This window comes from Balaenoptera borealis (assembly GCF_965194805.1).
Source record: "Balaenoptera borealis genome assembly, chromosome: 12".
NCBI classification, from domain to species: Eukaryota; Metazoa; Chordata; class Mammalia; order Artiodactyla; family Balaenopteridae; genus Balaenoptera; species Balaenoptera borealis.
In genome coordinates, this window is record NC_138869.1 from 29,767,628 (window position 1) to 29,782,084 (window position 14,457).

Here is a 14,457-nt window from a genome sequence, read left to right on the forward strand (position 1 = left end):
TGCTGTGTGAAAGAAGCCAGTTTCAAAAGACTGCATATAGTAAGATTCCATTTATATGAAATTTCCAGTACAGGTAAAACCTTAGAGACAGGAAATAGATTAGTGGTTGTCAGGGCCTGCGGGGAGGGGAAGGTGGGAAGTTACTGCTAATGCACATGGAGTTTCTTTTGAGGGTGAAGAAAATGTTCTAAAATTAGTGGTGATGCTTTCACATCTCTGAGAATATACTAAAAACCAATGAATTGTAGACTTTTAAATGGTGAATTTTATGGTGTGTGGATTATATCTTCACAAAGCTGTTGTCAAAAAAATTCAGGCACATGGGGATTAGAATTCTGGGCTGTTTCATCAGTTTCATAAGGTGCTACTGAAACTAATTCTGAAGGTCAGAGTACAGGTACAACAGCTTATTTTCTTAAAATTTTTTCCTCCTTTATTTTTTTCCTTTCTTTTTATTTTACTGGTAGAAGCTAGAAATGCTCTTGTGTTGCTGACATCAGCATTTTTATTGCTTCATCATTTTTGTAGCCATGGAAAAGGGAACAGATGGTAATCTTAAAAGAGAAATGTTTTATTTCGGAGAGAGAATTGTGTCTTTGGCTGCTATCTTTGGAAATAATTCCCATGCATGATCCTCTTGTATATGAAAAAAAAAAAGCTACCAATGTGGGGTAATTTGGGGTTTCTAATTAGAATTTCAAACCTACAAGTATCTTTAGTGGAGGTGAAAATGTGTTTCCCATGAGATCTTAGGATCAGCGTTGTTTAATGGGCAAAAATATTTTTGCTCTTCTTAAAATCTCACCTGCAGTTATTTTTATAACCACTTCCTTTTCCTAAGGTCTAGAAACCTTTTATAAAAACGGAATGTTGTCACTGTTTGTTAAACCTACTGGTAATATTTCTGGTCTGCATATGTATTGTGTATATTTAATTACTATTCCAGTCAAGGAAATTGTGGTCATGGTCCATATCTAGTGTTCTACCTAGTAAAATAAAAAGTATTTTGACCTTCCTCTTGGGATACTGATTTAGAAGAAAAGGTTGCGGTCCACGTTTAAATACCCTTGGCGTGCTTACCTGGTGGCCTCTGATGGCTCAGGACGTTTCCAGGTACGCAGTGCCACGCCTTCTACAAAGACAGGCGTGCTATGGCTCTCTCCTTCAGATGCCCGAAGCCGGTTGCCAAGGAACGTGTTTATGGTTTGGGATCCAAGGGCTGGTGAGTGGCAGGCCAAGTGAAAAAATGGTTTCTTTTGCCTTCCTTCTCACCTCCCGCCTTTGCTGCTTGCAGGAAGATCTGCCTGCACTGCAAGTGCCCTCAAGAGGAGCACATGGTAACGGTGATGCCCCTGGCGATGGAGAAGACCGTCAGCAAACTCATGTTTGACTTCCAGAGGAACTCGACCTCGGATGACGACTCAGGCTGTGCCTTGGAGGAGTACGCCTGGGTCCCGCCGGGGCTGAAGCCTGAACAGGTACCGTTCTTGACGGGAGGGCAGTTGTGGGGTTGCCTTTTACCTTTGTCTTACGCCGTCCTTCCTCATTCCAGTTCAGAAGGGAGAGTTGACTTTGCTGATTCAGACAAGTGGGGCTACATGGGATGAAGATGTCTGGGGCCCCAGTGGGAAACCAGGAAGAGAAATGAAACTGAGCCTTGGGTGGGCCATGGCTAATTCATTCTGTATTGCCATTTTTAACTGTTACCAAAAGATTGTCTAGAAACGTCTAGAAACATTAGATAGTGAAACTTCATTTTTGGAGAGGGAAGGGACGTTCTACATTGGCCATCAATCTTAATGTTAAGATTCTTTGTAAAGGAGAATAAGGAAATAAGGACTTACCTTATTCTTCCCAGTGATCTAATGCTGTGTTCAAAAGTTTGGCCTGGCTTTACAAAGAAAGACATTGACATTTCCTGAAGTATTTTGGCACTGCCCACAGGCTGTAAATATTATTAGCTTGGTTAGATGAACTTGGTTTCTTTCATTTCACTGCATTTCTCTCAGTGATACACAGCTTCTGCTTTGCATTTCTTGGTCCTTGGAATTTTCTCCTCCACGAGCCTCATGTTGGTTTAGAAGCCCCTCCTGTAAGCTGGATATTGTCATGATCTTCCCTGTGCGTCTTTGAGAGACAGGTTTATCAGAATCTTAAGTGTTCAACCACTATACCCTTCCTCTGACACAAGAAGTTTCTTCCTCTGGAGATCTTCTCTATGTCTTGACAATGTTTTGAAGCTTAGAAACCCTAAAATGTGAAGTCAGGAACTTTAGATGTGGTGATGCTTTTAGAAAAGGTTCTTTATGGTTAGGGAAGACCTAAGAATTCACCAAGAACTTAAGGATGGGACCCTGATAACATCTCTTTGGTTAGCCATTTCTTGTCTATGGTCATACCACCTTGAATGCACCCGATCTCGTCTTTCATTAGCCATTTCTTCTTCTTCTTCTTTCTTTCTTTCTGAGGTTGTAAATGAATAGATGAAATCAAGCACACAGGCAGGATTTGTTTAGCCAGCAAAGGATTATTTAAATTTTGAATTAGTCACTAATACTTAAAAATTGCTAACACTTAAAAATTAGGAAATTTTAATTTTAAAGTTTAAAATCTTACTGTTCAGGGATTTGTGTGCAGGCCATTGAGTTGAGCACTAGTACTTCTTTCCAGGAAGTGTTTAGAAAGAATGACTCTCCAAGTCACCCTAGTCTCCACTAAGCCCATTTCAGCCTTTTGTGTTAATCTTCCTGCGCCCTACAGGCACTTCCGGTTTGTGATCTCTACTCTGATTCTTACTAGGAAGAAAATGTCTTAGAATAGAAACATTCACAGAAAATCATCTCCATGAGAATTGAAGGGACTTCTGTGTTGGGTTATCAGCGGAAAAAAAGAAGTGTGTTCTCTCTTAGTTTGTAGGTTAAGGTTATATCTTGATTTTCTTCTGTTCCAGTAAAGACTGTATTATTAAAGAATAAGTTGAAGAAGAATGAGAGTATTTGATTGAGTTTATCTGGAAACTCATATGAGGTGGTGGGTGACTGAATATCTGTGTTTGATGTCACGATTCTACTGGCAGTACTTGAGCAGTGAGTTTTCACACCTTGATACAGCTGTGAACTTGTTTCGATACAGCTGTGAGCTTGTTTCGTTTTCTTGCTAACCTCATTTCCAGCAGCTTCTAAGAGACCCACCCTTCTTTTATTCACATTGCTTCCTGCTGAGTTGGGCCCTGGAATTCCAAAGTTAAGCTATTTTCAGTTCCCTGCTTAGGTAGATTCTTTTCTAAGGCCATTAAATATCATTCTATGATGTTCATATTCAGAGAACATTTTCTACTGCCCCAAGAGAACAGACAGTTGCAGAAGCTAAAGGTCTTGGTTACATTCACCAATTCCAAAAGTAAGTGCTTATGTATTTTTGAAGGCCACTTGCCTCATCCAAAGTGAACGTCTTTGGAAAACATAAAATGACTTTCTTTGATTTGTTTTGAAAGAAAATGTTTAATGCTAGGGCTTCCCTGTGGGCGCAGTGGTTAAGAATCCGCCTGCCAATGCAGGGGACACGGGTTCGAGCCCTGGTCCGGGAAGATCCCACATGCCAGGGAGCAACTAAGCCCATGTGCCAGAACTACTGAGCCTGCGCTCTAGAGCCTGTGCTCCGCAACAAGAGAAGCCCACGCACCGCGATGAAGAGTAGGCCCCGCTCGCTGCAACTAGAGAAAGCCCGCACGCAGCAATGAAGACCCAACACAGCCAAAAAAAATTTTTAAATAAATAAATAATAAATTTTTTAAAAAATGATTAATGCTATTAAACAAGTGGTTTGAATTATGTCAGGTGGCAGGATATTCCCGTCTCTTATAACTGTATTTTTCTTTAAATGGTTTTCTCTATTCCCTACGCTTACTCAAACCTATATGATACAGATGATTGATTAGAAAGGAAATTGTTCTCCAGAGAGAGACTGTCTCTTTAAGCCATTTGAAGGGCTCTATATTTGCCTAATAAAATATGGATCTGTATTAAAGGTGTTTCAGGGGATCATGTTGCATGAAAAAAATGGTCTTCAAATTTTTTAATTATGAGATCTTTTAAAGTCTATTATTAATGGAACTGATTATAGGTTTAAAGATTTTTTTAAAAGCTGCCTAGTAGCTTTTAGAAAAATTTGAGACCCTAAATGCCTTTTACTAATAAAAATTCTGATGTTTAATACGATGTTAGTTGTCTCTGGTTTGAGAAAAACCATTTTTCTATCAAGAGAAATTACAGTGAACATTAAAATGCTTTGTGCTGGAGGAGAAATAGTCAAGACCAGTTAGGGTTCCAAGTAATGTGTTTTCATTCTTGTTAGAAACCTTTCAGTTTATTCCCTGGTTGTGGGGTTGGTAATATGCCTTCAGGTGACACTCTTTATTATTCTATTTCTTCTGAGAAATGCCTTCAGTTCAATATAATGTGAACGAAAGTTACCTCCGTTTTAGGGAGGTGTTCTTGAACACGGGCACTTAATTTTATAAAAATCCATTAGCTGCAAAACGCAACCTTAAAATAGTGTGGAAAATGATAAATATGACAGTCGATGCTGGAAAAGAAAGGCTTCTATCTTGTATTTTTTAATGGCTGGACTGAAAACTGATCAGAGAAGTTGCCCAGATCCTTTGCCTCTGCTCACTGCAAATGAGGTGTTTAGTATTATCCAGAGAGCCCTGCGTAGGCAGAGCAGAGAACTGGAGTCTTCCCTGACTGACCATCTGAATTCATCTGTAAGGCTCCAATTTCTCTTCAGGCTTAAGCAATTTACTGTATGTGCCCTGTCTCCTAGAGATGCTATGGTGATACATTTACAGTAGATAATACTTTAGGAAGAATTTGGAAATTATTTAACAAGCTTTAAGAAAGGAAAACGGTGAGCAGGGTTTCTCAATCTCAGTGCTATTGACATTTTAAGCTGAATAATTCTTGGTGTCGGGGCGGTCCTGTCCATTGTAGGATGATTGGCAGCATCCCTGGCCCCCACTGACTAGATGTCAGTAGCACTCACCACCCTCTCCCCACAACATTGGGATGACCAAACATGTATCCAGATATTGCCCATTGCCCCTGGGGGATGAGCTGGGCACCCCAGTTGAGAACCACTGGGTAAAAGTAATGGTAGAACCTGGAGGACGTGTCAGGACAAGAAAAGGATGACTCAATTCAGCAAACCTTTATTTGAGCACCTACCAGGTCCTAGCCCTGGTGTTATAGCTGCTGCCTTGAAAGGAGGCTGAGTGTTTGGCAGAGTGAAAAAGGTGATCCCATGCTGCTCAAGCAGAGGCCAGTGCTCTCCGAGGTGGATCCTGTCATCCTCCCGATAAGTCAAAACAAGAAGTGAAATGGTGTGAGGAACAGGTGACAGGTGGGTCACCATTTGTCCTCCAAAACAGGAATAGCTTTCTCCTTTTATAATGGGAAGACTTGCCCATTGAAAAAAAGGGAAAGATAAGAAGAAAGAAAGGAGATAAAAATTACTCATAATTCTACCAACCAAGGAAAATTGTTTTCCAACCCTTTTTGCATGTGTGTAACAAGTATCTATATATATGGGGTACATTTCTGTTTTGTTTTTGAAAAAAATGTGATGATGGTATCCATTTATCCTGAAATTTTTTTCGGTTCATGTATCGTGAGCTTTTTTTCTGCATTTTTTCTATATTTAGACCCAGATTATCTTTGGGAGTGGCTGTGTAGTTCTCCACTGGTGGTTACTAACCTGTAGTGGCACCACCCACCACTAGGGGCGCTTGGAAATGTATGTTTAGAAGCAGGGGTTGGGGGGTGGAGGGACTTCCCTGGCGGTCCAGAGGTTAAGACTTCGCCTTCCAGTGCAGGGGATGTGGGTTCGATCGCTGGTCAGGGAGCTAAGATCCCACATGCCTCGAGGCCAGAAAACCAAAACATAAAACAGAAGCAATATTGTAACAGATTCAATAAAGACTTTAAAGAATGGTCCACATCAAAAAAAAAAAAAAAAATCTCAGAAGTGGGTAGTTACTGTCAAAATGACTAGGGAACTCCACTAGTATTTTAGTGGGTGGGGGCTTGGGATGCTAAACAGCCTGAAAAGTATCAGACGATCCTGCTCTAAGGAGAACTGACCCCTCCCAAATGCCAAGAGTACCACCATTGAACAACCCTGAACTGAAAATCTATTTTTGAACGTGTGCATCCTTCGTAGCTTTTCTCTATATTAAGTAAACAGTAGCAGCCAACCTTTCTGTACACTTGCTTGCTCCTCGCCTTCAGGACGATTCCTAGAGGTGGATAGGTCACGTGTAAACCTCTTCAAGACTTTTGATTCATTGTGCCAAACTGCCCTCCAGAAATGTAACCGGTGCGTCCTCTGGGTGGATAGACTTCATTGGGTACATGAGGATATGTTTTTTTTATTAGTGCTTCTACTCCTGATCCTTGAAAATCTGAAGAGACCATCAGATTGCTTCTCCTGAGTTGAGTGTCCTTTTCATTGATGTTTCGGATACTCCAGGTTCCATTGAGAGTTCTCAAATGTGGATGTCACCAAATGTTAGTCATTTTACCTTGACCTTAACCGTATTTTTGCACATAAAGAATAGCCATTGGGTTATTTGTCTGGAACTCTCAACGTTCACTTCAGACTATTGCAGGAAGGATGAAGAGTGGATACTAGAAGTAATTGCCCAATTTTTGGCTTTCAAAGCATTCTTCCGTATGTGGCAAAATAGACCCTCCAGTACTACCTAAAGGTGGGGGTGAATTAGCTGGTTTTGAGCCCTGTGAAACTCTAAAATCTCTCTGCTGAGGGCACCTAAAATTCTTTATTTGGCTTTACATTTTAATTTAATGACTATTACTCATCCATCAGATGTCAGATTAACTGTGTCTCCTCAAGGAGTCTCTCTGGCCACCCCGCTCTCCCAATACAAGACTAGGTCTCCAGTCCCACGCTTTCTGACAGTCCCCACAGTTTTCCTTTTTAGTGCCTCTCAAACTTGTAATTACTTAGCAGCGTAATTTTTTGTTTAATATTTGGCTCCCCCACATTGCTTTAAGATCCAGGAGGGCAGAGATCTTGTCTGCTTTGTTCTTCGGGAATTTTCCAGCACCTAGCACAGCACCTGACATGTGGCAGGCACCCCACCACTATTTGTTAAGAGGCAGGCAGGTCACCAGAATCCTCTGCAGAAGCAGAGATGTTCAGGATTGCATCACACAGTGAAAAGATAAAGATCTTTTAAATGTTTTTCTACATGAAGAATTAGTCTGTATCCATTATTCCTGCTCCCTCTATTTCTCTTAAAAGTATGTATACTAAGCACATTCCCCTAATAATCCCAGCTGCTTCAGAGATGTCTTAGGTTGCAAAGGGGCAGCAGATGGGTGACATCTTGGGAAGGACTATGCAGCAGCACAAACCCGTGGCAGTGCTGCCAGCTCCAAGGCTCAGGGTCTGGAACATAGTGTGAGGAACCAAGGGTCTGGCAGAAGCCCTCTGTGTTTCCAAACCAGAGGACCATTTGTGTCACAGTAAAATTTGGAGAACCCATTGGGAGGCACAGGTGAAGGGGAAGCAGCATAGCCCAGTGGGAAAGAGCCTCACTTCCGGAGTCCAGTAAATCTGACTACTGCTCCATCCCTTTCCGACCTCAGGAAAGTTGTTCAGCTTCCAGGAGCCTCAGTTTCCTCCTGATGATGATGATAATATGAAGAAAATTCTTAAACTTTCATCGAACACTTGTTATGTGCCCACCACCATTTTCAACTTTGTGTGCATTACTGTAATTAATTCTTACAACAACCTTATTCGGTAATTATCATTCCTGTCTATGTTTTAGAAGTGAGTAAAGCAAGGCTCAGAGAAGTGGAATAACTTGCCTGAGGTCACACAGCTAAGGAGTAGCAGAGAGGGATTCAATCTCAGATACCCTGAGCCAGGAGCTGATACTCTTAGACCTCGAGAGCCCAGGACTGATCTGGCCCCGAGTGAGGGAGTGTGTAGAAAGTTCCCAGGGCAGTGTGTACACATAGTAGATGCTCAATAAAATGATTGTTTCCTTATCACTCTTCTTGTGAAGCTATAGTAAGTGTTGCTGATTACTACTGCCCTGAGCAGGCAGGAAGAAGCGGGGAAGGAACATAAGACCGTCCAGGACAGAAGAAGGTTATGTCAAGTGGAAGAGGGACATTAAACATTCTGGATTAACCAGAATCCAGGATTCCTTCTCAGCCTATTCAAAGGCTTTTAATCAAATCATTTTGATTGTGCTGCTCCAGGAGCCTTTCTGTTCTCCAGGTTCTCTGCTGTGGGATTGTCGTAAAGGTGCAGCTTCTTTCTAATGAAGTTCTGGCTCCACTGAGCCAGAGCAGCTTGGACAGGGGACCAGACGGAGCCACCTGACTCTGAAAAATCCAGTGTCCCAAGCGGGCTTAAGGGGGCTGTCTGCTGTAGAAATGAGGTCTGCCACCCCCTTCCTCGGTGCCTGGGGTCACCTGTATCATCACAGTCCCTGGGCCTGGGAGGAGTGAGTGAGTCCCCAGGGCGTTTTCTGTAGGCCGCTCAGAGTGCAAAGAGAACCTCCCCCACAAAGGAGAATGGCCTATATTGAGGATCTGCAGGTCAGCCGGAAGCGTAGCTCCTTGCTCTGCCTCTCTTACTTTGCCTCTCACAGTCTCTTTAGCAGCCATCTCCAATGGGTGGGCTTCATGGAAGCCCTCCACTGCATTGTACCCCCCTAGTCAGAGTGAAAGAATGAGTCAGAGCGTACGCTGGAGAACGTCGTGACAAAGCAATAGCGATCGGGCTCTTTCCGTTCCTTCCTTCCCTTATCTCCTGTGCACTTACTCTGTGTCAGGCACCGTTCTAGGCACTGGGGGTAAAACAGTAACCAAGATCACTGAGGTTTCTGCTGCACCGTAGTTCTAAGTGGAGGTGTTGGAGACCTATACATTAGAAAATAAGTGACTAAGATAATTTAACATTGTGATTTTTTAAATGATGCTAATAATAGTGCTATAAACATTTAACGAACTCTTGCATGTGCCAGGCACTATCCTAGTGCTTTGTCTCGTTTCATTTATACTATGAAGGAAATACCGTAGCTTCTGTGATCATGGCTGTGGGCCGGAGTGTTGGAGACGGCGGGGATTAGCTAATTTAGATTGATCAGTCAGGAGCAGACTCTGTGGGGAGGTGGTCTTTGAGCTGCTACTGAATGACGTGAGGAAGCCCGCCCTGCAAAGATCTGGCTTGTTGCAGAAGTTCAGGGATTTACGTGAAGCTCAGAAGTAAGATGAAATCCGTACCAACTTTGTATCTGCACAAAAAATTGGGGGAGAGTGTTGTTGGATGGTTTGGGGAGAAATGAATAGGGTCCATGCAGTGTCGAGCTCTTGCCAAGGTAGCCACCGACATGAGGGCTGGGTAGTCCCACTGCTGTCCCTCCCCCTGGGAAATCGAAGGAGCCCCCATCACCCATCACCTTGATGTTTCTGCCTGCGGGCAGAGATAAGGCAACAGAGATCCCCCATTCAGAGGTGACTAGAGAGGGAATAAGGAACCTTCCCCATGCCAAGTGCATAACGCATACTTTACATACGTTTATGTCTACCCCTTTTGTCATATGCCCTACCTTCTAAAATGTGAGCCTGTTGGAGGGAGACAGACAGTGTCTTGCTCACCGCTGCATACTCAGTGCCTAAAATAATGTCTGATGCATTATTCAATAAACAGATGTTATATGAATAAACAGTCCCATTTAATCCTTGTATAAAATCCTCCACTTTCCCACTGAATACCCTGCAACTCAGAGAAAACCAGGATGACCAGGATGTCACAGCTAGTAATGGGCAGAGCCAGGATTCACACCAGCCATATTTGAGCTCCTCTTCCTCCACACCCACCCCGCCCCCCGCCCCCACCCCCGCCTTCCATGGTGATCCACCCAGGATATCAGATCCCAGGAAGCCAACTTGGCATGTGTTGGAGGAGGGAGCGGCATGCATCACACTAGGCTCTTTCATTCTCAGGGGAGGGAGATGGCTCCTCATCTCCAGCTGACCCTGGTGACTAAGGAATTCCTCTTTCCCCACCTCCAGTTTCCCCATCGCTGCAGGAAGTAGCATGGTCCTACTTTCAAAGGCTTGTTTCCCCATCAGCAATCTCTTTATCTCTGGCTCTTCTCAATCTCTCATCCTGGCTGGGAACCCGCTTGGTGACAACCACATTTCGTCTTCTTCCTCCAGTGGCCGTCATGTTCCTAGTACTGTGTCACATACCTGGGCACTCAACAGTGATATTCATTGAGCAGATATTTATCAAGTGATAACTATATTCCAGCTACTGCGGGAACAGCCATGAACAAACAAACAAGTATCCTTGCCCTTAGGGAGCTGACACTCTAGTGGAGAATACAGACCATTGAATGAACAATACACTTTCAGAGAGTGATGTGTGCTGGGAAAGCAATAAAGAAAGGGTGATGTGATTTAGAGCCAGGGTTGGCAAAATTTTACTGTAAAGAGGCAGATAGTAAATATTTTAGGCTTTGTGGGACATAGTCTCTCTCACAGATACCCAACTCTGACGTTGTCATGGAGAAGCAGTCGTACACAACACATAATGAATGGGCATGGCCATGTGACAATAAAACTTTATTTACAAAAACAGGCAGTGGGCCTGATTTGACCCACAGGCTGTAGTTTGCTGGTCCCTGATTTGGAGAATCTACTTTAGATTGGGGGGGGGGGGCCAAAGAAAGCCTGTCTGAGGAAGTGACATCTGAGCTGAGTTGTTACTTGGAATGATGGTTAGATTACTCAGATTCAGCCTATTCCAGTGGTTTTCAAAATCTGGTTCCTATGCCTGCAACATGAGTATCATCTGGGAAATTACTGAAAAATACAGATTCTCAGGCTCTGTCCCAGACCTACTGAACCAGAGCTCTGGAGGTGGGCCCAGCATTCTCTTTCAACAGGGCCTTCAGGTGTTTCTGATATAGGCCAAAGCTTGAGAACCGCTGCTCGTGGGTTACGGAAAACCAGCAGTGTTGGAAATACATGGAGCCAAATCTTGGCTCTACCACGTATTAGCTCTATAACCTTGGATGCCCTAAGCTTCAGTTGTCTTGTCTGTAAAATGAAGAGACTTTTATGCCAAAGTCTAAAATAGCTATGAAGGCTAAATGAATTAACTGTCTAAAGAGCCTAGGAGATCTAGGCTGACACATCGTAGGTCCTCATAAAATGGTAGCTGCAGTCATCACCAGCCTCACTGGCTGGGTCTTCGAGACACTGATGCAGATTTGCCCGTGGGTAGTAATAGAGGATGAGCCCCAGCATCTTCCCCGTGAGCAAGACGTCTTTCATCCCCAGCTTGTTGCCCCTGACTAACATACCCTGAATATGGCCTGAACACAAGGCTGTTTGTTAAAGGAGAATTCAAGATACTCTTAAAATTCTTTGACTGGTCCTGCTTCTTCAGCTCTCTCCTTGGCCTGTTAGCTCAGAAGATGCTCTAGTCCCTGCTGTTGCAGAATCATGAATTCTACATCTGTGACTCACCACTGGGTTGGGGCCGCAGTGCCAGGCACTCAGCTTTACCATTCACTTTCAGGCTATTGACAGTTTGTTCTTTTTATGTAAGAAGCTATTTGTACCAAGAGGGACAGGGGCTGGCAGGTGTGGGTGCAGGGAGAGAAGATCGACGAAGTAGTCCATCTCTCTAGGCCTGCTGGGTCGTTTTGGTTCATAGGGAGGGAATCTAATAACCTCTCTAAAAGCTCCACAAAAACCATCATTAGACTCGCCAGCCATTTGCTGTGTCATCTTCATTTCATTACTCCATCAGCACATGCTGAGCTCAAAATGGAGTTTCATGGCTGCGGTGAGACACGTGGCTCTCCAACTGGGTTGGATTAAATTTCTTCTAAGCTGCCTCTCTTGTGTTAGTTTTCACTGTCAGTCACCCCCGTGTTCTCAGTGCTGGGTGGGGAGTGAGTGGGGAGGGGAGGTGAGAAGGAAGCTAGGAGGAAGCCTGAATGCACGCGGTCTCCTCCAGTTCTCAGGAAACCAGTCACATGAACGGTGCTCTGTTGATCTTGGCTCCAGAAATGCACTGACGTCATCGGATGGCAGTGGGAAATGTGCCTCTCTGTGCAGCCTTCAATAAAATTGCCTGTTAATGAACTCGTTTGCAAGGGAGCTGTCAGAGATGGGACCAGAATTGGGGTGTAGACTGGAGGGCCTCTGCCCGACGAAGTCAGCAGCAGGGTGGCCAGATGCCACCAGCAGGGCCCTGTCAAGGCTCGTTTGCAGAGTGCAAGGCCTGGAGAAGCCAAGGCCCGTTTGCAGACGCGGGAGGGGAGACCTGCCATTGGAGTTCCCAGCTTTCAAGGCAGATGGCTCCAACCTTTATAGTAAATGTGTTCCGGGATCCTGGAGATGAGGAGTGAGCCTCAGGACTTCGACAGCCTGTAGGTGTTCACAGCTGCACACCCTTTCTGCTGACTGAGCAGCCTACGCTGTGGGCCGCTGCGACAGTTGATTTACTATCAAGATGATCCCCTCTGCCTTCTGACTCATGAGACATTTTGAGCAGTTTCATGGGATGGTTGGATGAATCTACCATCAAGGCAACTAGTGACTACCTTCCTCCACCTGTCTCCATCTATTTGTCCATCCGTTCATTCATTCACTAGGGCATTCAGCCATGGATTCATTCAGCAGTTGTTTATTAAGTGCCCGTTAAGTGCAAGCCCTTAGTCTAGGTGTGATTTCACTGTGGCTGTTTTCCAGGTCCAGTGTAGAACTGGAGCTTCCCAGGCCCTGTCTTGACGTTGTGCTTTGTGTAGCATGCGGTTATTCACAGGCAGGTGTAGAAAGTCCCTCTTTGAGGAAGACCCACACAGACTTCAGGCTTTGTGCTGGTGTCCCATGGCTTCTACCTTGTAAGTACCTATCCCTCGGAGCTCGTAGTGTTCAAGAGTATAAGCTTTGACACTGACTAATTCTGTGTTCACATCCTAGCTTTGTTGCTCACAAACATTGGCCAAGTTCATTCACTTCCATGAGCTTTCATGTCATCATCGGAAAAATAAGAATGTCATTATGCAACTGTAGCATGGCTGTGAGAATTAAATGAGACCATGCCTTAACCGTGGAGCTTTAAAAATAGCAGCTTTTAGCTTTCTTTTTAACAGCCCAAAATTGAAACAACCCAAATGTCCATCAACAGATGAATGGATAAACAGATTGTGTTGTATCATAGAGTAGAGTGCTACTCTATAATAAAAAGGAATGAACTCTTGATATATACAACAATATTCATGAATCTCAAAATCATTATTCTGAGTGAAAGAAGCCAGACCATAAAAGTACATACTGTTTGATTCTATTTATATAAAACTAGAAAATTTGAACTAATCTGTAGTGACAGAAAGCAGATCAGTGGTTACTTGGGGATAGGGAGGTGGATGGGGAGAGAGTGGGAGGGAGGAATGACAGAGGGGCAGAGGAAACTTTTGAAGGTAATGGGTATTTCGGTATCTTGATTCTGCTGATGGTTTTGTGGGTATATGAATATGTCAAAACTTACCAAGTTGTATACTTCAAATATGTGAAGCTTATTATATTTCAAATACCTCAGTAAAGCGAATGAATGAAGTTGCTCTTTAGCAAACAGGAAGGCAAGCATCTTTGCATGCCAGTGCTGGAGTCTTCCTAAGGTTTCATGGTTGCCTTAGGAAGTAACTGAGCCCTCTGACCAAGTACTGTCAGAAAGAATTGCTCAATATTAATTATGTGCAGTAAAAACGGAGATTTGGAACAGAAATTCATCAACATCCAGATGGATGGCACTAAAAAATCAGTTCCACAGACTGGCTTATTTCATCATCTCTGTAAATGCTCTAGGACGGTGCATAACATGTAGTTGGCACTCGGTAAGTAGCGGTGGTTGTTATTGCTATGGCAGTTAGAAAGACTGGTAAAAACTCAGTGATCACATCTTGCTAAGGGAAGATAATTATTCATGTAATTTCTGAACCTATACTTCCTGAACCAAAAGGATAAATTCATAACCTCTCAGCTTGGTAGGGGATCAGGGCTGCCGCGTACAGTTGTACAGTTTGTATACTGCACAAAGGTGCCTGGCCAAGGGGTTGATTAAAGGTTGATATTCACCTGGGCTCTGGTGACTACCAACCAGAGTAGGACATTTTATTTAACCTAGGACACCTTGCAGTTTACCTGGGTGTGGTACAGGACTCTCTCTTCTGAGACTGGGAGCTTGCTTTTCGTCATTTGTAGTTGGGGTGGAGGGGGGTGTCTTTTTCTAATTTCCATTAAGGTACCAAAAAGTCTAGCAGCAACCTAGGAGGGACTGTAAACATTAACTAGCCTAGCTCAGTGATGACTTTTCATTCTTGCCCTGCAATCCTGG

General features: G+C 43.7%; 1 protein-coding gene across 4 annotated transcripts in view; it reads left to right on the plus strand.

The window, feature by feature from the left end:
• The window catches only part of PRICKLE2 (prickle planar cell polarity protein 2), a 358,862-nt gene that overhangs the window by 235,546 nt on the left and 108,859 nt on the right, over positions 1-14,457 (plus strand). For all 4 annotated transcript variants that reach the window (XM_082344699.1, XM_082344700.1, XM_082344702.1 and 1 more), the window contains one exon: positions 1,295-1,478. In XM_082344699.1, the coding sequence (XP_082200825.1) occupies positions 1,295-1,478 (184 nt within the window). The remainder of the gene's footprint in view (positions 1-1,294; positions 1,479-14,457) is intronic.